The following is a 21,826-nucleotide window of genomic DNA, read 5'->3' on the forward strand; positions in this document are numbered from 1 at the left end:
CACTGGCTGTGTTTCAGGCATGCTCACACTGGGGCCTGATGTCATACAGTATCAACTGATGAATACTGTTATCACTGTTTTCTTGCTTTTGCTCTCTCTCTCTCTCTCTCACCCTCTCTCTGTCTTTCTTGCCCTGTCTATCTCTCTCTTTTTCTCCATCACTCCCTCTCCCTCGCTCTGAGGACAGTGTATCATGGTGTCATGGTTGCAGTGCTGCAGTGTGATATGCTGACTAATTCTTGCTCTTCTCTCCTCCCTTTTTTTCTGTGTGTGTGTGTTTGTGTGTTTGTGTGTGTGTGTGTGTGTGTGTGTGTTGTGTTGTGTTCTTTTTATGTGTTTGTGACCTCTCCCTCTTGCTTAGCAAATGGAAAAATTAGCAGTAAGTGGCTCTTGTGTTCTTAGAACCCTCCCCCTAACATTCACGTTGCTAAGGCAACGAACTGACTGCATTCCATCAATCCATCCACCCACCCACCCACTCCATTCAAACTCCACCCCAACCCCCCCCCCCCCCCCCCCTCCCCTCCTCCACCTCCTCGGCATTACCTGATCATCCGTGTCGGAGCATTTGTGCGTGCATATGACCGCTAACGTGTGCATGTCGTTCGTAATGTTATCATGCACGTGTCCATGTTGAGTATGCACGCGGATCTGCCGTCTCCGACCACACCCATCGCATCGCTTAACTTTCTGACTCTCTGCCCACCACCGCCTCTCAAGGTGGGGCCCATCCCCCGCTCACTCTTTATTATCTACCATCCAGCAGACTGCAGTCACTGCTCCTGACAGACACACATTTACACTGGTCTGTAATGACTTGTAATATGCTCCTGCCTCGAAGGTGAATAGCATCATGTGTGATGGTTTGATACCTTGAAGAAAAAAAGGACTATTTGAATGTTCTTATTGAAGGAGGTTAGAACATTTGTCTTGAAGGGCTCTTCAAAGTTCACTGGAAGAAAAGGAGCTCCAGGATAGTTTTATCAAGAGTGCTTGACCTGTTTAGAGTTTCCCCCAAAGGGAAATTGAAGAACTACTTTTCACTAAAGGACTAGGGGTCACTTTGACCTAGGGCTAGGGGTCACTGTTACTGAGGACTAGGGGTCACTGTGACTGAGGACTAGGGGTCACTGTTACTAGAGACTAGGGGTCACTGTGACTGAGGACTAGGGGTCACTGTTACTAGAGACTAGGGGTCACTGTTACTAGAGACTAGGGGTCACTGTTACTAGAGACTAGGGGTCACTGTTACTGAGGACTAGGGGTCACTGTTACTAGAGACTAGGGGTCACTGTTACTAGAGACTAGGGGTCACTGTTACTGAGGACTAGGGGTCACTGTTACTAGAGACTAGGGGTCACTGTGACTGAGGACTAGGGGTCACTGTGACTGAGGACTAGGGGTCACTGTGACTGAGGACTAGGGGTCACTGTTACTAGAGACTAGGGGTCACTGTGACTGAGGACTAGGGGTCACTGTGACTGAGGACTAGGGGTCACTGTGACTGAGGGCTAGGGGTCACTGTTACTGAGGACTAGGGGTCACTGTGACTGAGGACTAGGGGTCACTGTTACTAGAGACTAGGGGTCACTGTTACTCGAGACTAGGGGTCACTGTGACTGAGGACTAGGGGTCACTGTGACTGAGGACTAGGGGTCACTGTTACTGAGGACTAGGGGTCACTGTTACTAGAGACTAGGGGTCACTGTTACTAGAGACTAGGGGTCACTGTTACTAGAGACTAGGGGTCACTGTGACTGAGGACTAGGGGTCACTGTGACTGAGGACTAGGGGTCACTGTGACTGAGGACTAGGGGTCACTGTTACTAGAGACTAGGGGTCACTGTTACTAGAGACAAGGGGTCACTGTGACTGAGGGACACACACCTGTCTAAACCTGTACTAAAGACTCATGCCCAATCATTAGCAGTCATACACTCCATACAAAAGATGCGCTTGACCTCCCATCACTGCATTAACTGGCTTTTCCCTCTAGTCACTGAAATTTCCCAGCATCCTCTCTCCTCTCTGCCGCCTGTGGACGATCATAGCATTCACCTGGTCTGCAGTGCTGGGTGTGTGGCCTCACTATGGGGAGCAGCCCTGGGTTAGGGAGGAGTGGTGGTGGCCCCTGGGTTAGGGAGGAGTCATGGGTGAGGGAGCAGTGGGCGTAAGGAGTGGTGGTGGCCCCTGCCTGAGTCTCTCACCATCCTGCATGCACATCCCTCCTCCTCGTCCTGTCTGCTCTTTTCACTTCCACTGCTGAGATGACAGAGATTCATGCTGCATCCCCGACCGCTTGCCGTACTTAAAACAGAGTGGAGCTAAATCCAGCTAGGCGCAGTGGAATGCTAGGTGCCTGTGCCAGGGGGGTTCTTTGAGGGCCTCTTTGGGTCGCAATTTTAGGATCCAGGGATGCTTTCCCTCTGTGTGGCCAGGTGTGGCCTTTAAGATGGCCGAATAGACCAACGATATGACATGACATGATCCCGCTCCTGCGTAACCCTTTCATCTTCCTCACCGCCGTCGCTAACCCTGGACATCCATCCATCAAGTCACGTAACTGTGCATGCCAGGACAATAAGACCCGTAATAACATTTGTCTTTATTCCTCTCCTTTATTCTTTTCCTTCTCTCTCTCTCTTCTCTCTCTCTCTTCTCTCTCTCTCTCTCTCTCTCTCTTTCGCTGTGTGAAGGAGCTGGAGCTTTGCCGGCGGCTGTACAAGCTGCATTTCCAGCTCCTGCTGTTGTTCCAGGCCTACTGCAAGCTCATCAGCAGGGTGGACACCATCAAGAGAGAGGCAGAGGTAGGCGCTAAATGCTAGCACGCACTTTCTCTCTCACACACACGCATATAGACGGTCATACAATTTTGCAGTTTGGATGTATTTTTGAGGCTATGTACACTTGAGCCAACAGCTTCAAAATGTTTTTTTCTCCTCTGTGTGTGTGTGTGTGTGTGTGTGTGTGTGTGTGTGTGTGTGGTGTGTGTGAGAGACATATATATACACACACACACACACACACACACACACTTGCTCTTGGGCAGTTCCGCTCAGGGAAATAGAGGTGGCTCCATGTTTAATTGGGCTTCAGGTTGTCAGAGGGAAGTGAGTCAGACAGGCAGGCAGCCTGGATTCCACCCATCTCCTCTGAGGGAGCAGGCTAGCACGTACAGCACACACGCTAGATCAAACACTCTCTTTATAAACACTCACACACACACACACACTCACACACACATTCAAGATGAAATACACACTTTTTATAAACACTCAAACACATGTTCACTGAGGCACACTCACACACTTAAATATAGGAGATACAGATATCTTTTTCTGCATTCGGGACACACAAACATGTGTATAGAGAAAATGTCTAAATAAAAAAAAAAGAATCAAAATATACATGAAGTTCTATCTGATGTTATCACTTGGACCATTCTCTGTCTGACACATCTGTCTGCTCTGATACAGAGGAGCCAAATTAGATTTGTGGTTCCTACACACTCCCAGATACCGCACCATTTATCTGACTGTTCCCATCTTTGATTAGTTAGCATTGCAGACGATACACACACACACACACACACACACACTATCTGTCTTCGGTGCCCCAGCAGGTTGTACAGTTAGTGGGAGTCTAATCGGATTGCCTGCACTGAATCAAAGCCAGTCATTTCTCACATGCAGGGGCAGGGCCAGCTATTCCAGCTAATCACGGATCAATGCTAACTGAGTTTCCTCATTCTCTCTGGTCAGGCCCATCCTCTGTGAGAGGCTACGGGCATACCCTATGGAAATGTGTGTGTGTGTGTGTGTGTGTGTGTGTGCGCTCAATCTTAAAGCTGTGTGGGTATAACTGTATGCTGACCTGGATGTGCACCCCTCTCTCTCTCGCTCCCTCCTTCTTTCCCTCCACCCTCTTTCTCTCTCTCTCTCTCTTCTCCATCTACCTCTTGGCTCTGTCCTCCTTCCCATGCTCTCGTTTCCTTTTCTTCCCTTACTCTCGCTCTCTACCTCTCTCCCTCCTTCCTTCCCTCCACCAATCTCTCTCCCTCTCTCTCTCTCTCTGTCTCTCTCAGGTTATCAACATGTCTGAGGAACTGGCTCTGCTGGAGAGCTGCCTGAAGGAGGCGGATGTGGCGCGTGGCATCCAGGAGGAGCTGGGCGTGGGCGTGGGCGTGGGCGTGGGCGGGGGGGAGGTGGTGCACAGCAGCACAGAGACGGCCATCCACGCGCTCATCGAGAGCCTGCGGGCACGCCACTTCAGCCAGGCCCTCACACAGGTCAAAGCATTCAGGTGAGTCACGCACACGCACCCAAGCACCCTCAACTGCACACACACACACCCACACACCTGAATCTGAGCTTCCACACTTGACATCCCACTACTGATACAGGGTCCCCACGGTCATAGAAATCCTGGAAAAGTCACGGAATTCTAAATTCCCTTGAAATTCAATACATTAAGTGAAAGTTATTACATTTGTACATGGCAGCTGCCTTAAGGCATACAGTTTTTTTACAAATAATATATTAATCGCAAAAAATGAACGTGTTAGTTTTAACAGCACTATGATGCACACATGATCACAGAGCTGCAGAGGCATGCATATCAGCTAAGATGATAGAGACCTTTCACACCGCACAACGGCTGACCATTAATGAAATGTTACTTACAGTCAATTAAGTAACATTACGGCGTTGGTTCAGTAGACTTCTTAAAAGTAAAAGCCATTACTGTAGAGTACCGGCTGACCCAAACAGCGTCATGTCTGTGTCTGAAGGTCTTGGGATGAAAGTGAATTTCTCTCTCTCTCTCTCTCTCTCTCTCTCTCTCTCTCTCTCTCTTCCTCTCTTCCTCTCTTTCTTCCTGTCCTCAGGGCTCTCTGGCCCAACGACATCTTCGGCAGCGAGAAGGATGACGCGGTCCAGACGCTCCTGCACATCTACTTCCGGCACCAGACGCTGGGCCAGACGGGCTGCCTGGCGGTGGTGGGACCCAGCCGAGACATGTCCCAGGCCAGCGCCCGACTCATGGAGCTCAACCTGCAGATCAGAGAGGCGCTGCGCCAGGCCCAGACTTGCCCAACTCCCGCCCAGAACCAGACCCAGAACCAGAACCAGACCCATATGGAAACCGTTCTCCCGCCTCAGACCCACATCCAACCCCCACCAGAGACTCAGATCGAGGACTCAATGGAGACCCACACGACCGTGCTCAGCACCGGCCTGTGAGTTGTAGTGGCCCGGACTGGAGGTGGGACTGTCCTCTCCCTCTACACCCCCCCACCCCACCCGCCTCCCCTCCCCGCGCACCTGCACATGGCAACCTGAAGTGGGGGTCGGTGAAGGGTTCTGTGGATGGGGGATGGAGACGTCACTGTAAAGGGCTAAAAGGATGCGAGGGGGACGAACTCAACTCGCTCATGTTGAAAATGCGCAAGTGCCGCTCTTTCATTCTTCTCTTCCCCCCACCCCCCCACCCCTACCCGAAAATAAGCCACCCGACCGCGCTTGAAAGAAGAGGAAGAACTTCCGCTGCAATAACTACTCTTGAGGTGGTGACGGGAGGTGATGTACGGAAGGGCAGAGGCAGAGGCAGACGATGACGCTGAACTGGAAAGTCTTTCCTTTTGGCGGATCGACCTATGACCTATGAGCAGCCTACCTTGATGTGGCCGATGGGCTTTCGGCGGCCCACGATGCACTGGGCCGGCTTACCCAGCACACGAGGTGTGACGCCATGGAGATGACATGCAAAGAAATGCAAGAAGGAATCCCTGTCACGTTTAACTCGTAATCAAACATAATATTAAGAAACAAAAAGGAAAAAAAAATAAGGTTTCAAATGCATGCTTGAAAGAGAAAGCACTGCAAGACATATTTTTGGAGAAATGTATTTTTTATTAGAGCTAACATCCTAGGATGTAAACGTTAGGGATATTTCATGTGTAATTGTAAGCCTGGGGGTAGGGGGGCCCTCGCCCTCAGGATGCTGTATAAAGAGAAAAATGTATCTGTTCACGTTACAGAACCCTGCCCCACCCTCACCCCCACCGCCTTTGCTGAGTGGCTCTTAACAACAGCAACAAGAAAGAAACTCTTACCCTCTTACCAAATAAGTAGCTGCCTTTAGAGACCATAGATTTCCGTGTGTGCACGGATGTGTGTGTCAGCGTGTGCCTGTGCGTGTGCGTGCGTGTGTGTGTGTGTGTGTGCGTGTGTGTGTGTGTGATTGTGTGTGTGAGAGACATTTTTGTGTTTGCGCACAGACGCATGTGCTTGTGTTGGCGATACAGGTTTCATTTCTAAAGGCATATTTACATATAAACACACTTGCATATAACATACACACACACACACAGATTGAAATGCACACACACATAAAGTAAGTGCTAAAACTGGCTGCAACCCATTATGAAAATATCAATAACTTATTTTACTCTGTATATATTTTAGAAAAAAAATGTATAGTGTAAAAGCAGTATTTTTCCCTTGTACATTTGTGTAATGCACTGTTAAATCAGAATAGAGTATGAAGCTAACGCAAAAAAAAATACAAAAAAACCCTGCAAGAATTGAATCAGAGACCCGATATAACAATCACTAACAAACCCTCTCCACTATTCTAATATGTTGGCAACTGAAACCTTTTCGAAAAGGACTGGCCTTGGCTGTGCCAACTATCCATGCACACAGAGAGAGGTGACAGAGATAGAGAGGTCAGAGTGCAAAGGTTGTCGCCGGGAATCGACACCTAACTCCACTGCTTAGTAGAGAAGGCCACTGGGGTTGTCTCTCCCTCTTGATGCTGGCTACTGTTGCCCAGCCCAGCCTTGCCAGATGCATTCCTTAACTCCACTGTGATTCTCCATACCGGCTCTGCTTCCCCGACACAGGTTGTGCTGAAGGAAGCTTGGGGCTGATGTTCGTCCATGTTGGCTCTGTCTTAACCCAATCCCCCTTTCCCCCCAACCCCTGCCCGGCTCAGGGTTGCACTGATGGTGTGTTCTAGCCCTATGCCCTGAGGGGGAAACTGTGGCCATGTTGGCTCTGCTGTGCTTCTGAAAGGCACTGGGCTTGCTTGCCAGACTGCAGGACATAAAGCAATGTCTTGAGAGAGAGAGAAAAAAAATCTGTCATGGCACATTTAAGAAAAAGATTTAAAAGAAATGATCACTGTATTCATTCCTCACACCGATCTCTTCTGTTGCTTGTCTGGTACATTTTTGAATGCTGTTCTTAATTATTTAATGAATATATGGATATATTATTTACCTGGAAAAAGTATACTTTTTATTTAGAGGTGCATTATTCCTTTTCTTCTGTTTTCTTTATAGTTTTTCTGTTGACTTTTTTTGTTTATTTGGTTTTTCTTTTTTTTTTCTTTGTCATCTCACTCTTTACCAGCCTTTCCTTGTCTGGATAAATAAAAACCTGATCATATGCATTTCCCCAGCCTCCAGCTCTGTCACAAACACACACACGTATGTCTATTGACCACGCTGGACCTAATCCAAACCCAAACAGAACTGGATATCTTCCTGAACCAGTTGATGTGTGATCAGTAACCTACATTTGATTCATTATCAAGTTGAATTCATTCACAATTTAGTTCAGTATCAAGTTAATTCGGTCTTCTACAGAGGCGCTCACAAGCCAATCGGTATGTTCTACACTACAATCCTATCATTAGTGTCAGACATATAAAGGCCTTTATATATAGCTATGATTAGTGTAGCCTACATTTCCCAGTATTTTGCCAGGTTGTCCAAATGATCAAGTATAGGCATGTTCTGGTTTTGTCATAAGGCATGTGCACCTACTGTGTGGATCATGAAGCTTACTCCAGAACAGCACAGACTCTGGGTTGACTTATCTGGCAAAAGTGTCACATTTGAATGGAGGAATCTCCACCCAGATTGAAGCAAATATCATTTGTCAGACGTCAACAGCTTCCTACCAAGTGGTACGCTAATACTAAATATGTTCCCCAGTGCATGTTTACTCCCTGACTGCGAGGATAGCATTTTACAGTACCTCCGCGCCTAATTGCGCATCTTAAGCTACATGCGCAATGACCTGTACACTTTCAATCAATCCAGCAAGCAAACTGTTGAGACAGCTAAAGTTAAAACTGAGGCTCATGTCATGTTCAAAAAAACCTGGTTGCAGGTTCACTTCTGATCAAGGCAGGCATACTGCCAGTTTGAGCAGTTGACACTCAGAGTGAATAATGTGAGCAGAGGCGACTCGGGTTCTGCTGATTGTCATTTATTATAAGCCTTCATTAGCATTCTACAAAACAAAAGGATGAAAATCAATCATCTTTACAAAAACAAAATAGTGCTGTGCAGAGCCAGTGCATGTCCCGTCAGAGATAGTCCAGTGCAAGGAAGCCGTCGTTCCAACGGGAGGCTAAATTATGTACTTGAAGCTGAACGTACTGTCACAGGACAGCCTCTTGCCTTTGCACCTCCCGCAGAGATCCTGACGATGCGGACGTTTGGGGTCCACGTGACGCGGTGTCGCTGGGCAGGTGCACCTGGACTTGTTACAGATCTGGAAAGGAGGACCGCACGCATGTCATGATAGAAAAGTGTACCTGTGTAATATCCTGCAACATAAATGAAACCACCTTATCCATTTGGTATTACATGCGGAGGTCCTACCTGACATGTTATGTCCTCAACTCGGTAAGGATTGAAAGACTTCTTGCATGTTCTGCAGAACTGTTTGAAGTATACCTGTCGACAAGGAGAAGAGTTGTTGTTATCGTATCAGTTGATAAAGTAAATGAAACCCAAACTTTTGAAGGTTTTTCTGTAGCCCACCTTGTTGGTTCCCTGCACACACCACACGTACGCACTCTCCCAGCGCAGGTTGCACTCTTTGCAGTGGTAATAGCCATACTTTTGCTCCAAGAACTGAAAAGAAACGGTTAGGCTAGCGATGTCGACCATTGTTTTTTTTACATTTACATGTCAAAATGCATTCACACCTACAGTTTTGTAGCATCCTACTAGTTCAAACGAAGATGCTAGAGCCCAACCCTTACAAACGAAGTAAAAACAATAAAAGTAAATATCGTTGACATAACGCAAAGAAGTTGTTGTCTAGAATCCAGTATTACCTGAAACCTCACGCGTCCTTTGATTTTGGAATCACTTTGTGTCTCGTCTTTCTGGTCATCGGTAATGTTTGACTGGTCTTTTTCCTGGTTTCCATCTTTCTCGGGACTAAGCTTTTGGTTGACCGCTTTCTCTGCGGTCGCCTCTTCACTTTCGGAACCCTCGCCTTTTAGTAAAGTGTCTTCATCACCACCTGTGAGGTTAGATACGCTCTTGTCTCCCTTGACTCCTGACAGGAGGGAAGAGAGTCGCCTGGAAGTTATCGGGGAATAAACAGCGAGGGTGCGCGGGTAACGCATCACAGCGACCCCGGCGCGTACTGGAAGCGGAGCTTCCCGATCCCCTTTCCGCAAAACATTTCGGTTTCGGATCAGGGTCCGCGGGCCCAGGGAGCACTGCACCGATACATCGGTTTTGGGATTAACCTGCACCGCAATATCTTTGGTGTTGGGCCTTCGAAGCCTAGGCGTCAGATTGGGGTTGATTTGTGCCAAGATGGACTTCAGTTGTGCGCGATGGTCGTTGTCAAAGTAGGTCTCCGCGTCTCCGAAGGAAAAATAACTCTTGTTTCGCCAAATCTTAGGTTTCGGACATCTGTATGAGTATGGGTTGTAAGATGAATAGAGGTAACTATCAATCGTCTCATCTCCAAACGAAGCCATTTTTGCTTAGTCGTTTGACGTGTGGACGCCAACTAATTTATACACAGAGCGTGTTAAATTGATTACAATCAGGTGGCCATGACTCGTTTCGTTGCCCAGTCATTTAACAGTTTCAAGAATACGCAAAAGGATTTTGCAATGCATATTTATTCATGATTTATATACACAACATGTGGTAAACATTAACATAATTGCACAATTTAACTGGTTAAATGTAAATGGTGTTTCATCATGAAGTAACCACACATTGTAGTCTTCCACATGGATGATTCGGTGAAACGTGCCTTGCTAAAAAGCATGAAGCACTCAGAGGTGATTATGAACGTTCGTATCACGAGTTACAAATGCAATGTTGGGAGGACTATCGTGTAGGCACAAGAATGACACTCTTGGTATTCCGAGCACCTCATTTTAAAGACACAACTTAACATTTTTGAACGTTAATCACGTAGGCAACACCATCATAATTTTCACATAGGGTCATTGCGTTCAGGATATTTGATTAGTTTTAATTATCATTGAATGATATTAGCCATAGCCTACTGTACATAGACAACCCAATCCATCGGTGTCAATTGGGAATAAACATAATATAATATTATACAAGGTTCATTCTCTTGATACTTGACTACTCCTATCCACACCCTCCACCCCCTTCCCCTGGATAGCCTGTGGCATGCCATAGTATGATGAGATCAAGTTTAAAGGCACCCAGTGCAACTTTCGAGGCTTAAAAATAAACATTCAATTTCTAGTCTTTTTTACACGTAGTAAGTTTCAATAACTCCATACCATTGCATACCAACATTCAAGCAGCAAAGATGAGACGTCGTTGTGTGGTGAGAACTGATAGAAAATCGATAACAACAACAATCGCCGCCATTTTCTTTATTTTTTTTAACCTGCAATAAATAAAGCAGGCTTCCAGTCAATGGAAAAATGGCTTCTCCCCACCGGCGATTGTTGTTGTTTACGATTTTCTATCAGTTCTCACCACACAACGACGTCTCATCTTTGCTCCTTGAATGTCGATATGTAATGGTATGGCGTTATTGAAACTTACTACGTCTAAAAAATAGTAGAAATTGAATGTTTATTTTTCATTGAATGTTTACATAAAGTTGCACTGGGTGCCTTTAAGATAATTAGGCAGTGCATCCTTCAGACACCAGAGATATGCATATGAAATCTTTTTTAGGTCTATCTTGAGGTGTATCTTTGAATGTCTATGGTTTTGACATGTGTCCTAATGAGTACGGAGGGGATGGGTCTGGGACACCAGATGCCACTGTTGAGCCTTTTGGAGGCGTCATGGGCCTAATTCAACAACACATTGACGAAGGAAGAACCCCACTTGCCAACCCCAAGGAAATGTTCAGAAAGGCATCTTTGTTGTTGTTGTTAGGCTAGGTGATCGGGTATGAGTACTAATATTTGTCATTGAGAGGTTTTGCCGGTGTGGGAAATCCCCAACCAATAGTACAAGGAATTTAACATCTTTTCTTGTGTGTAACTAAGAACACACCAACAATAGGTCAGTCTGGCCCTTTTCCAGGCTGTAAGGCTTTAGGACCACAACGCCTAAATGTGTTCCAGTGACCAGAAATCCCATCTTAATAGCTGTCCTCAACTGCAGTTTCATGAATCTCTGTTGGTTGGTTAGACTTTTTTTTTTTTCAAGGTGCTACCAGAATGGGGGTTTTGGAAAGATAAATGCCATAGTAACAGTTTCCAGTTCCCATGGTCCGTGTGTCCCACAAGCAATCCTTAATCATTGAGGAGGTTGGAATCGTTGGTTTCCAGTGAATGAAAAATGATTCAGTTCATGTCCTGAATAATGCCCAGGGGCATAGCAGCTCCTACAAGACCATGGTGCAGCTCCCAGCTCTCAAGCTGAGGAGAGGGGTACGGTTTCAGCGAAGATGGCCATGATTGCATTGGAAATGGCTATGACAAAGAGGTTACGAATCTCGCCCTCATCTCGAGTCTCTTGAGCTTATTTGGTAGTCTCTACACTGGGGTGGGTGGCGCCCCTTGATATTCCAGCTTGATGGAGTTGGGGTCGCTCACCGTCACCGTGCCATAGGCCGTGTCGAAGCCACCGTCGTCTTCATTCAGCGTCTTGTAGTTAATATCTGTGTCCTCGTTGTCGCCCAGGTAGTCTTCTTTGTGGAGAACCTCCGTCCTGTACATGCGATAGGCTAGGATGAAGATCCCGGCCTCGGCGGCCTGGAAAAGCGCGTAGAGCAGCGGGAACATGTACATCCCCCCCATCAGCTGCGGCGGAAAGGCCAGCTTCAGGATGGCTGTGCACAGCTGCACATTCTGGCAGCCCGTCTCCATCGAGACGGTCCGGCAGCTGTTGGGCGGCAGGTCGAATAGGCGTGCCAGGCCGTAGCCCGCCGCGTAGCCGGCCAGCGGCATGAGCACGGCCACCAGGTAGACGGAGGGGGGGATGGTGGCTAGGAGCTCGGGACCCAGCATGGCGCCTGTCATGATGAAGAGCAGCACCAGGGTGACCAGCAGAGACCACAGAGACACCTGGGGAGGAGAGAAAGAACAACAGGCTAATAGATGAGACCCGTGGAGTTTAATAAGACAAGCCTACCAACCGATTTAACTGTTCCATGAATTTTGAAAACGGAAAGCTTTTTGATAGGTCTGTCATCCACACATGGTGCAGGGGAGGTTAAAAATAAGAACACAAGTCTGCCGACAGATTGAACTACAATAGAATAATGTTATGTTGTGGTTTCTTGTGAGGTTGTGGAAGAGGCTGTTAATAATTGTGCTCTCTGTGACATATTTGAAACAATACAGAGTTTGAAATGGTTGAGTATATTGGTTGTATATGGCATATTCCCTACATACTTTGAACCTAATGACAGAGAGTTGTGTACAATGTGTATTTAGAGTGACAGTTTTTGGAAATGTGCATTCGATCAGGGCTTGTTCTCCATGGACATTGAATGAAAAACCAGCTCATATTGTGCCGATATGTGCTGTCACTTAGTTCAGATTTCCACCTCAGAGAAAACTTTTGTCTATTCTTTATGGGATCTGTGAGAGCTGTAGCTTGGTTTGCTTAGGGGAGTGCAGCCGTTGGCTTTATATACCCATCATCCATAGGGCTTCGCGATGGGTGTTTTTGATATATATTCTCTCGAAACTAACGTCAAAGGGAATCCCTCAGGGGGAAAAAACGGCCAGAGTGGCACATGGGGCCATTCAGGGCCTTGTGCGGCATTATGTTGAAAGAAAAGAGCAAGCCACCAGCGAGAGCCTGGCTGGCTTTTATCCACTTCACTTGATGCGTCCCACTTATCATCCCCCCCTCCCAGATTCATCATTCTGTCACACATCTTCCACTACAGTACTTCATTTCAGCGCTTGGCCCTAGCTGGTCTTAGATAAGCTCATCTGAAAGAGAGGTAGACTAGTGCTGGGAAGAACGCCTGTGATGTCACGGCACCTGAGGGTCGTCGTCTCTACACTGGGAGCAGACAGAAGAGATTACGCAGTGCGCCCAGCGGAAACGGAATGACGAAGTAGGGCCTACACGCAGAATACCATTCGACCGACGTGATTATCATCCATGTCACATAATTAATATTTAGTTTTATGAAGAAGGTATGAATATTTCAAAATGTTGAAATCAGCGTAGAAGCTGTCCGCTAAAGTGTGTGCCCATACACGCCAGATCAGGGGCCAGATTCATTGCCAAGTCAGCTGCTATCGGGGTGTGTTATAAATACACACTGGGCAAACCCAAACGAGAATGTTTTAGCTTTTGTTAACAGTTCAGGCGTCACACAAACGTTTTGGAAGAATTTGCTGTGATTTACATTGTCACCGGTCTATGAAGGTCAATGCACTTAGCAGTGAGCATTGGGTTAACCTCATAGGTGTTTGACACTAAGCAGTGTTGCTTTCAGAGTAGAATACACTGCGCAAATTATATTTCTAGAATCTGTGTGTCAGAGCAAGAAACAGGAAGAATGATTTAACTCACTTTTAGGACTATGTCAGCAGCGCGGGTGTTGCGGTATCTAAGCCAGACACCTAGACCAATGGGGATGAGTGTGCTGCACAGAGTGATGATGATCGCTCCGAATGGCAGGAGGTTCACCACGGGCGTGTTGATCCATGCGCGGCTGTACATCCACAGACATAGCGGCATGAGGACCAGCGCAAGAATGGTCGAGGAGATGGTCATAACGATGCTAAATGGGGACAAAAAATAAAACCATGTCACCGACTTGAGGAAATCAGTAAAACATTGCAATTGTGAGGTTATTGCCAAATAGTACGACCAACTTTTACGCAAAGGATTTCAAGTAAATAGAATTTCATCAAGTGGCAAATAATTAACGGTGACAATCTCTGAATATGGACGGTTACTTGACAACTATTCTATGTTTTTTTTATGACACCAAATTAAAAATATATATATATAATTCTTCATGGAGCGCGCGAGCTTCCCCCTCGTTTGTTCCCTAAACTCTCCCCATGCATGCAAATACTATGCAGTCAGCCTGATAAACTTGCTTTGTCTGTTTAGAAAACTGCTTTTAAGCAAATCTATAGGTTTGAAGCATACTCTCGCACTTATAAATCATGTGTACCTCAGGTTCATTTCTCCGTTGACCAGCAGCGACAAAATATTGGAGAGGTTTCCTCCAGGGCAGCAGCCACACAGCAGAACGGCGATGGCCGCCACGTCGTCGAGGGAGAAAGCCAGTGCCAGCAGAAATGCTACCAGGGGCATGATGACGAACTGGCAGACCAGAGCCAGCAACACCCCTATGGGTCTCCGGATGTGCTCCCCGAGTTGGTTTACCTCCACTGTGCATCCCAGCCCTAACATAGTGAAGCACAGGATAATCCCCACGAATACGTTGATCCCATGACTCAGTGGCGAGTCCCAAAACGCGACCACCAGGTGAGCCGGCGCAGGTGGAGTCTGCGAGGGCTCAAGTGGCGCCGCTAGTAGACCGGCGGCGACAGCCGCCTCGGTGGTTCTAAGTAAAGAATCCCTAGTGACGCGTAATATGGCTGTGGCGAAGTCCTCGGACGCGCCGTCCAGGAGCCTGGTGCCATTGAATTGCCATTCTGTTGAATTTAAAATGTGGGTGAAGTCTACAGGCGATGCAGCGCTTTCCCGCAAAGTTGAGTTCGCCATGGCACTTCCAGGGACCAATGCTCTTCACTCTCCGGGGCGTCTCTCAGGATCCGTGTGCGTCGCTCCCCTGCTGTGGACAGTTCCTTGTGTGGAGACGTGGTCCCTTTAGCGGCGCATCGTCATCCCCTGCTGTCACCAGTGACGGAGGCGTATCAGAGCTCCTGCAGATGAGAGAGTGCGATGGCACCACCGGGCGCCTTTTGCGCACCAAGGCAGTGCCACCTATGGGATGTGTTTAAACGCGCGGCGGCCCTCCTTTCACATTAGCTACTTTTTGTCATAAAAGTAGAATTTTGCTTGTGAGCAGAATTCGTTTTTTCTCCCGAAACTGTTTTGCAAAAACGCATGCTTTTAAGAATGCTTGGTTCTTGCATTTACTAGGTTATGCGTCACGACTGCCGGACAAGCCTTGTGAAATCCATTTTGACAACGACTTGGGTTTTTGGCCTTCGTTTTCCCTCAAGCTACATTATGTGTCCTTACAGCAGTGTGTTTGATGCCGTTGCGCACCAAAGTGCCGCTGTTTATACACTATGCGTGGTGAAAGCGAGTACGTGCAGCATACATCTAATAGCGCCAGTGTTTTTGTAGGATTATTGTTTCTCCTCTTTTCAACTTTTCTGGCCGAGCGACCTGGTTGAATAGGTGCAAAGTTAGACCTCACCATTTGATAGGCTATCTTTATTTATCTACCTCGGTCGTGAATTTGTATTACCAAGCTCGGGCGGGTTTGCTTGCCACACAATTCTAATCCTAGTTTTTTCACATGCAAGTAGTCAGCGCACGGATGCCTGGACAGCGCCGAGATTCACCATGAAGATTATTCATTGTTTGATATCCGTAGGCTATAGAAGTCTAGATGTGTCCTATTCAGACCCTACGATGACGTTGCCCAGATTAGGTTTCTCTTTAGTGATTGAAGATGCCACCATGTGGTATGTTGCCAATTTAGCATTTTATGACTCATGTACAATCAAATTAAGCTAGAACATTCAAGGAGTAATATTTACCAAACGACGTGTTACTCACCAATGATTCACAGTGATCGATCTCCCTATATCAACATAGGGAAAGTTACCAAAGTTTGTTATATCATGCAAATTATACACTTTTCTGAATTCTGTACTTAATAATAATTTTAAAAAAAAGTTCAGTTTGAATTATGAGCAAGTTTGCCATTTAGATTGAATAGAGGATGGTGTAGTCTACACTATTCTACTTGTACTATTCATGGGTTCAAAAGTCTCGTGTTTGTCATTGTTTACTCTGTCACGGAGTTCCCTGTCTTTCCTCATTTCCAGTACACCATGATGAAATCTCAACTGGATAAAAAGGGCAAATATACATGAGGGAGTTAGACAAGATATTTGACAGTGCTCGTTCTACATCCATTCACTTCTGATTTTGACGGTAAGAGATAAATAACTGTTATAAATATATTGTGCATTCTATCTATTCTATGATCACTATACTATTTATCATTGAAATGTGCTAATAGCATAGACAGACAGCTCTGGCAACAACCGGACTGACTTTGACTTGGCAGGCAATGACACGGAGATGCTCCGTTGTTTATAATACTCTGGAATATCAAATACTCTTAGAAATACATCATTATTTTTTAAATAGTTTAGAGGTACATATCCAACTAAACTGTGACCATCTCACTCCTACAGAAATGAATCTTCGGTGCCTTTTTAGCATTGCGTTCGCTATCTGCTGTTGTCATGGCGCCCTCTCGTGCCCAAACCTCTGTAATTGCTATTTTGGCCAGGACTCCACAGAGGTAATATGCCACAACATACCAATTTCTGTCTTTCCGGCGAGAGGTGTGCCGAGGAACACCACCCGTCTCACCATTCAGTATACCAATATCACTAAAATTTCCGGAGAGGACCTTCGAGCCACACCCCTACTTAAAGAGCTCCACCTCTCTAACAATAAACTCAGAAACCTGTCAACAGACATGCTGATGGGTCTCCCTCTTCTGCACACCATAGACCTTACAGGTAGGCCTAATATTAAGGATTTCTTTAATTGAAGGGTAAAACGTGTTCGTGTATGTGGATGTTGTGGAAATAGTTTGAAATTAATCGTTTCTTTCTTGTCACGTGCGTGGCTGTGCGTATAGATATTCATTTTCTTCATACATGTTCTGCCCTTAAAATGATCAATTATTCGAAATATGTTCCTCAGTGAATAAGCTTTGTGTGCTTACCATAAATGTATTCGTTATGTATTTAACCCCTCTGATTTATTCGCCATTCTTCAGGTAACCAGCTGAGTGACCTTCCATCTCGAGTGTTCCACCATGCCCCACTTGACAGCCTTGCACTCAAAAACAACCTCCTCTCCAGGGCAGAAGCTGATTGGCTGCCCAGTGACAGCAACCTCACCTGGCTCGATCTGTCAGGTAACCGTTTCCAGAAGATTCCTGCAGGCCTCCTCCAGAATCTGGGCCGCCTGATCACCCTGGACCTTTCTGAGAACAAGCTAGAGGACCTCCCTGCTGGAGTCCTGGACCCATTGACTCTGCTGGAGAGGTTGTCTCTGCAAAACAACAAGCTTCGCTTCATAGACCCCTTGTCCTTCGACGCCACATTCGCACTGTCGTATCTATTTCTGCAACACAACCGCCTGGAGAAACTGGCCCCAACTCTCTTCCAAACAGTGAAGGAGCTGAGGTATCTCGATCTTAGTGGGAACCAGCTCCGTCACCTTCCCGCTGGAGCCCTGGATCCCAGTGTCATGTTTGTGGACCTAGGGTTTAATCCCTGGCACTGTAACGCCAAGATGGACTACCTGTGGAGGTGGGAGAAAAAGTCTATAGAGCTCCACCAGGAAGAAACAAAGGCTGTGTGCTCTCTACCAGTGACGCTGAAGGGAAGACCAGTGGCAACCCTGAGTTCTGAGGAGCTCGGACTACAGATAGAATAGGAGAGAGAAGTGGAAACTGTGATGAATTGACATCAACACACTCTTGTCATGACACTCTTGTACACTGGCAGCTAGCTAATATCCATCATTAGCTGCAGTAGCTGCTAAATTGTTACTTGATTGCATTTGTATAAAACAAAAAAAATGAGAAAATGTTTGGTACAAAGTTGTCATTTTTTATTTGGAGTGAACATGCAGAACTACTCTTAAAATATTTTCTTTAAAATGAGAACCCAAAGCAGGTTTATTTCATCTGGTACAGATCATATTGTATCTGATGCAGCTGTTACTAACAAAGTGTTTTATAGGGTTAGGTTTATATCACAACTACAGTACAACACAGATTACACTCAAATACATATCTAAATACAGGCCGAGTCCTTAATATATGTAATTATTATACCTCATCAGCGCCACACAGTTATTATAAATGTTGGTAAGCATTTTACCTGAAATCACTTCAGAAAATTCCATGTAAACCCAGTTTTAAGAACATACATATAAGCAGAATTAATTTAGTAAATTGTGATTAAATATGCAACAGTTTATTCTGTGAAGCAATTCATGAAATTTACACTGAAAAGACTCATCAAATGACCAAAATCACCATTAATTCTGCAATTCCTTCAGAAGACTTCAACACAACAGGATGAATCTACGTAAAATCCTGGGTATAAGGTCTCCTGGGTAAATCTGGCCTGAACACTAAATATTATTTCTACACAATGTACATGATGACAATCAGGGTCAGCGATTCTGTAGAAAGACAGAATTCCTGCCTGGCGATTCAAATAAACCCCTACTTTGGAAGGGACTGGGCCTGGAATTTCAGTCTCAACATTATTGTGAAAAAAACTGAGACATGAACCAGTGAGCTCCAAGCACCAGGATTCGTCATTACGCCCAAATCTGCAGTTGTTACCCAATCCCTTCCGTTCAATGTAACTGTATGCAACTGCAATGGCGGCCGTACAACCAGAGGAAGCACTCCACTCCACCTCCCAGTAGGAAGAGCTGTGTTCAGGAAGAGCATCGCTACAAAACACTTGCCTGCAGTCGGTGAAACGATTCCAGTTCCTGCCACGTGACACAACATTGTGACTCCATTCGACTTTTGTGTCCTCTTCAGATATAAGGTGATGTCTGAATGCAGTTTGACAATCAAACTTTGGGTGGACGGAATCTGAGATGGCAAAGATACAGAGTTTTACACAGAGTCAAAATACCAATAACTGAAATCCTGTAAAAACTGAAGCACTTATATTACTTACGTGCTTTCAACTGCTTTTGGGACATCTTGTGACACTGCAAGAATCCAAACTTGACTAGGAAGATAAACAAATAACAAATATTGAATTCCCTTCTTTTGGCAATACATCAGATATATTAACTAGATGATGTATGTATCTATAGGTTTAAATTAATTAATTATCAAGCCTACCGTGACTCCATATGAGACCAACGTGTTCAGAGTAAGTATTTTCCATCTCCTTCATCATTCTTTTTAGATAAAATTCAACAGTGTCTGGTCTAAATGCGTAGTTTGCATTGATAGTAACCCTTGGTAAATCATCAGGAGAGAAAATAGAGAGATTCTGCAGAGAGACAATGAGAAAGAAAAGCTAATGAACATACCATCACTATATTCACTTGGTGGACTTGGACCAAAAAGGATTTGTAGAATTCATTTTAATATTTATTAAATATTTAGTTATTGGTTAAAAATAAATAAAATACAGATGAAACTGCCTAATGTAGCCTTAATTGCTGATGGCAGGTTAGGCATACTGGAGATCGGGCAAAGTTACCTGCAGGAACTGTACTTCATCCTCTTTGCTTGCAAGCTGCTCCATCTCAGCTGCTCTCGTCTTCAGCACATTGACCTCCTCCTGCAGCTGCTCTTCCCGACCCAGCTCAGCCTTCTCCTGAGCCCTGATCATCTCCGGCACCTCTGAGCGCATCCGCTCAAAGAATGCTAGCAGCTCCGTAAAGTTGCTCTCACTCGTCTCCACTGAAGCCTTAGCAGAAGACTGTTACAAATAAACACAGTCAAAACAGTGACATGCTATTTGCCTTCAGGAGCTTATTTCATAAATGTACAACACTGTTGCTTATGGAAATCAGTATTAGCCTATTGTTCTCCTGGATTTATAAAACTGTTGACTATTTCACTACATGCAAAACTTAGCTACAAAACTATGACTTAATGGGTTACTACTGTAGGGTACTGCGCTAAAAAAACATGAAAACACATGGTTACTTATAAACAGAATAAATCTTCTGCTTTACACTTGTAAACGCCATTGAGTATACTTTCAGCAGCACCACACCTGAAGAGATTCAACGTTTTCCCTCAGCCTGTTCAGTGCCCTTTCTCTCTCGGAGATATTTTTTCTGTAGACTCAGTTGCAGTTTGCGCTGTTGAAACAGAAGAACATCATAAGGGCCTGTCCTCTACACTGGAGCAACAGTATTAGGCTAGGTAAAACTGATGATTATTCCGATTTTGTAAGGTACACTCTGGAATTATTTACCTGGTTATTTTCTTTTGCGCTTGCCAGTGAGACCACATCATGGCCTTTGTGCTCGTTGGTGATGCATGCAACACACACACACTTCGAATCAGTCTCACAAAAAGCTTCCAGTGGTTTGCCATGTTCTGAACACATTTGCTTCTGCAATTGAACAGCGGCATCAACCACCTTGTGCTTCTTTCCTGCGTGAAGTTCCTCATGACGGCAGAGGTGTATCGGACAATAGGAATCAAGGCACTCCAGACATGACTTGTCAGCTTTGCGTTTCCTCCCTATGCAAACCGTACACTCCACATCGCCAAGTCCAGCAAACCCGTCATCCGAATGAGCGCTTTGAAGACCCTGGGCCTTTAGCTTCGCAACCATGTCGGATAGAATGGGATTTCGACCCAGAACAGGTCTCGGGTTAAACGTCTGTCTGCACTGGGGGCAGCTGTAGACACAGTTTTCTTTGTCCTCATCTTGGTCCCAGCATTTCTTAATACAGTCCGTACAGTAACTGTGTCCACAAGGAATAGTTACTGGATCCTTTAGTAGTTCCAAACAAATTGGACATTGGAAATGATTCTCAAGCACTGAAATATTAGCCTCTGCCATTGTAGTACACACCAGTTGATATGCCAGTGGTACGCACCCTTAAAGAGCGATGGTTTAAGTGAGCTACAGCCGCGGAAAAAATTAAGAGACCACTTCAAAATTATCAGTTTCTCTGGTTTTACTATTTATTGGTATGTGTTAAAGTAAAATGTACATTTTTGTTTTATTCTATAACCTACTGGCAACATTCCTACCAAATTTCAAATAAAAATATTGTCATTTAGATCATTTATTTGCAGAAAAATGACAATTGGTCAAAATAGCAAAAAAGATGCAGTGTCTTCAGATCTCGAATAATGCAAAGAAAACAAGCTCATATTCATTTTTAAACTACACAATACTAATGCTTACACTTAGGAAGAGTTCAGAAATCAATAGTTGGTGGAAAAACCTTGATTTAAAATCACAACTTTCATGTGTCTTGGCATGCTCTCCACCAGTCTTTCACATTGCCGTTGGGTGACTTTATGCTACTCCTGGCGCAAGAATTCAAGCAGCTCGGCTTCTTTTCATGGCTTGTGACCATCCATCTTCCTCTTGATCACATTTCAGAGGTTTTTGATGGGATTCAGGTCTCGAAATTGGGCTAGCCATGACAGGGTCCTGATCTGGTGGTACTCCATCCACACCTTTACTGGCCTGGCTGTGTGGCATGGAGCATTGCCCTGCTGGAAAAAACATTTCTCAGAGTTGGGGAACATTGTCAGAGCTAAAGGAAGCAAGTTTTTCTTCCGGGACAACGTTGTACTTTGCCTGGCTGAGGTTTGTAAAAGACCAT

The 21,826-nt window shown here is 45.4% G+C and overlaps 5 protein-coding genes across 9 annotated transcripts in view; 2 read left to right on the forward strand and 3 right to left on the reverse strand.

Annotated features, from left to right (window-relative positions):
• Positions 1 to 7,394, forward strand: part of fryl (furry homolog, like) — a 94,107-nt gene extending 86,713 nt beyond the window's left edge. For 4 of the 5 annotated variants that reach the window (XM_080833204.1, XM_080833205.1, XM_080833206.1 and 1 more), the window contains 4 exons: positions 362 to 379; positions 2,697 to 2,807; positions 4,085 to 4,302; positions 4,886 to 7,394. In XM_080833204.1, the coding sequence (XP_080689330.1) occupies positions 362 to 379; positions 2,697 to 2,807; positions 4,085 to 4,302; positions 4,886 to 5,240 (702 nt within the window). In that variant the 3' untranslated portion in view covers positions 5,241 to 7,394. The remainder of the gene's footprint in view (positions 1 to 361; positions 380 to 2,696; positions 2,808 to 4,084; positions 4,303 to 4,885) is intronic. The other variant, XM_080833202.1, reaches the window with a different exon arrangement.
• Positions 7,395 to 8,423: 1,029 nt separating this feature from the next.
• Positions 8,424 to 9,798, reverse strand: zar1 (zygote arrest 1; the record flags this gene model as incomplete). The annotated part of the gene is made up of 4 exons (XM_080832067.1): positions 8,424 to 8,567; positions 8,678 to 8,752; positions 8,840 to 8,932; positions 9,139 to 9,798. The coding sequence occupies 4 exons, from the start codon at positions 9,796 to 9,798 to the stop codon at positions 8,424 to 8,426; spliced, it is 972 nt and encodes a 323-aa protein (XP_080688193.1).
• Positions 9,799 to 11,808: 2,010 nt separating this feature from the next.
• On the reverse strand, positions 11,809 to 14,749 carry slc10a4 (solute carrier family 10 member 4; the record flags this gene model as incomplete). The annotated part of the gene is made up of 3 exons (XM_080832751.1): positions 14,424 to 14,749; positions 13,811 to 14,021; positions 11,809 to 12,339 (listed from the first exon to the last, which is right to left on the reverse strand). Exons 1-3 carry the CDS (start codon positions 14,663 to 14,665, stop codon positions 11,809 to 11,811), a joined length of 984 nt encoding a protein of 327 aa, XP_080688877.1. The 5' UTR covers positions 14,666 to 14,749.
• A 1,909-nt stretch (positions 14,750 to 16,658) lies between these two features.
• On the forward strand, positions 16,659 to 17,917 carry LOC308382757 (uncharacterized protein; the record flags this gene model as incomplete). Its single annotated transcript, XM_080860285.1, has 2 exons — positions 16,659 to 16,989; positions 17,253 to 17,917. The coding sequence occupies 2 exons, from the start codon at positions 16,659 to 16,661 to the stop codon at positions 17,915 to 17,917; spliced, it is 996 nt and encodes a 331-aa protein (XP_080716411.1).
• Positions 17,918 to 18,543: 626 nt separating this feature from the next.
• LOC308361303 (E3 ubiquitin/ISG15 ligase TRIM25-like) lies at positions 18,544 to 21,048 on the reverse strand (the record flags this gene model as incomplete). Its single annotated transcript, XM_080833599.1, is given in 7 exon segments — positions 18,544 to 19,100; positions 19,189 to 19,242; positions 19,359 to 19,512; positions 19,726 to 19,947; positions 20,248 to 20,304; positions 20,306 to 20,335; positions 20,452 to 21,048. Coding segments are annotated over 7 exon segments (1,671 nt in total).
• Between the last annotated feature and the right edge of the window lie 778 nt (positions 21,049 to 21,826).

The sequence above is a fragment of the Sprattus sprattus genome, assembly GCF_963457725.1.
Source record: "Sprattus sprattus genome assembly, chromosome: 2".
In the NCBI taxonomy this organism is placed as follows: domain Eukaryota; kingdom Metazoa; phylum Chordata; class Actinopteri; order Clupeiformes; family Clupeidae; genus Sprattus; species Sprattus sprattus.